This window comes from Oncorhynchus clarkii, chromosome 19, assembly GCF_045791955.1.
Source record: "Oncorhynchus clarkii lewisi isolate Uvic-CL-2024 chromosome 19, UVic_Ocla_1.0, whole genome shotgun sequence".
Taxonomy (NCBI): Eukaryota; Metazoa; Chordata; class Actinopteri; order Salmoniformes; family Salmonidae; genus Oncorhynchus; species Oncorhynchus clarkii.
The window spans coordinates 59,030,597-59,033,096 of NC_092165.1; the positions used below are offsets into that span (position 1 = coordinate 59,030,597).

General features: G+C 37.7%; 1 protein-coding gene across 1 annotated transcript in view; it reads right to left on the reverse strand.

The window, feature by feature from the left end:
- Positions 1-2,500, reverse strand: part of LOC139375437 (epoxide hydrolase 2, cytoplasmic) — a 35,676-nt gene that overhangs the window by 27,983 nt on the left and 5,193 nt on the right. The window contains exons 3-4 of the mRNA XM_071117220.1: positions 1,430-1,589; positions 1,143-1,333 (exon numbers count right to left, since the gene is read on the reverse strand). Coding sequence (XP_070973321.1) covers positions 1,143-1,333; positions 1,430-1,589 — 351 coding nt within the window. The remainder of the gene's footprint in view (positions 1-1,142; positions 1,334-1,429; positions 1,590-2,500) is intronic.

Consider the following 2,500-nt stretch of genomic DNA (forward strand, 5'->3'; position numbering starts at 1 on the left):
GTAATGTCTCTTCTATGGTAATAGCCTTCTATGGTAATGTCTCCTCTATGGTAATATTTCTTCTATGGTAATGTCTCTTCTATGTCTCTTCTATGGTAATGTCTCTTCTATTATAATGCATCTTCTATGTCTCTTCTGTGGTAATGTCTCTTCTATGGCTATTCTATGGTAATGTCTCTTCTATGTCTCTTCTATGGTAATGTCTCTTCTATGCCTCTTCTATGATAATGTCTCTTCTATGGTAATGTCTCTTCTATGGTAATGTCTCTTTAATGTCTCTTCTATGGTAATGTCTCTTCTATGTCTCTTCTATGGTAATGTCTATTCTATGGTAATGTCTCTTCTATGGTAATGTCTCTTCTATGTCTGTTCTATGGTAATGTCTCTTCTACGGTAATGTCTCTTCTATGTCTCTTCTATGGTAATGTCTCTTCTATGTCTCTTTAATGTCGCTTCTATGGTAATGTCTCTTCTATGTCTCTTCTATGGTAATGTATATTCTATGGTAATGTCTCTTCTATGGTAATGTCTCTTCTGTCTGTTCTATGGTAATGTCTCTTCTATGTCTCTTCTATGGTAATGTCTCTTCTATGTCTCTTTAATGTCGCTTCTATGGTAATGTCTCTTCTATGTCTCTTCTATGGTAATGTATATTCTATGGTAATGTCTCTTCTATGGTAATGTCTCTTCTATGTCTGTTCTATGGTAATGTATCTTCTATGGTAATGTCTCTTCTATGTCTCTTCTATGGTAATGTCTCTTCTATGTCTCTTTAATGTCGCTTCTATGGTAATGTCTCTTCTATGTCTCTTCTATGGTAATGTATATTCTATGGTAATGTCTCTTCTATGGTAATGTCTCTTCTATGTCTGTTCTATGGTAATGTATCTTCTATGGTAATGTCTCTTCTATGTCTCTTCTATGGTAATGTCTCTTCTATGTCTCTTCTATGGTAATATCTCTTCTATGGCAATAGCCTTCTATGGTAATGTCTCTTCCATGGTAATGTATCTTCTCTGGTAATGTGTCTTCATTTGAAATTTGCCTTCCAAGGACATTCTTGCATTCTTGCTTCTCACAAGCGAGAAGTGATGACAAGTCAGATTGTGTGTGTGTGTGTGTGTGTGTGTGCGTGCGTGCACCTGTTTCGGAGGCACTCCCAGCTGTTTGAGAGCGGAGATGAACAGGTCGGCCTCTGGGACCCTGAGGCCGGTACGACAGGACTGTAGCACCACATCAAAATGGCCGCCCAGCAGAGAGAGGAGACGGCCAGAGCTATCTCCACACCCACTGTCATCCACCCACTGGTTGGCCAACACACCTGTCAATAACCCTGACAGACAACACAAGGACGCGGGACTAGGCATGTGACCTTAGAGTGTACAAGGTGTGTGTCAGATGTGCGTGTGTGTGTGTGTGTGTGTGTTACCTTGGCTGCGGAGCGTAGCTACGGTCTGCAGAATGTGTTTGTTGACGGTGGTTGAGTCTCTGAGTTCCTCCAACAGGCTCTTAACAGAGAACCCAGCAGGAAGACTGACCTTCTGATCTGATGCTGCACTCACACACTCTGCATCAAGCTCTGGGATCATCTACACACACACACACACACACACACACACTGACGTGTCATCACAAGGTGATGCAATCATTTCCATGGAAGGCATATTTCAAATAGAAGACACATTTCAACAGAAGACACATTTCAATAGAAGACACATTTCAAATAGAAGACACATTTCAAATAGAAGACACATTTCAACAGAAGACACATTTCAATAGAAGACATTCAAATTGAAGACACATTTCAACAGAAGACACATTTCAACAGAAGACACATTTCAATAGAAGACACATTCAAATAGAAGACACATTTCCACAGAAGACACATTCAAATAGAAGACACATTTCAACAGAAGACACATTTCAAATAGAAGACACATTCAATAGAAGACACATTTCAATAGAAGACACATTCAAATAGAAGACACATTTCAAATAGAAGACACATTTCAATAGAAGACACATTCAAATAGAAGACACATTTCAAATAGAAGACACATTTCAACAGAAGACACATTTCAACAGAAGACACATTTCAACAGAAGACACATTTCAATAGAAGACACATTCAAATAGAAGACACATTTCAACAGAAGACACATTCAAATAGAAGACACATTTCAACAGAAGACACATTTCAAATAGAAGACACATTCAAATAGAAGACACATTCAATAGAAGACACATTTCAATAGAAGACACATTCAAATAGAAGACACATTTCAAATAGAAGACACATTTCAATAGAAGACACATTCAAATAGAAGACACATTCAATAGAAGACACATTTCAATAGAAGACACATTTCAATAGAAGACATTCAAATAGAAGACACATTTCAAATAGAAGACACATTTCAAATAGAAGACACATTTCAAATAGAAGACACATTTCAACAGAAGACACATTTCAATAGAAGACACATTTCAAATAGAAGAC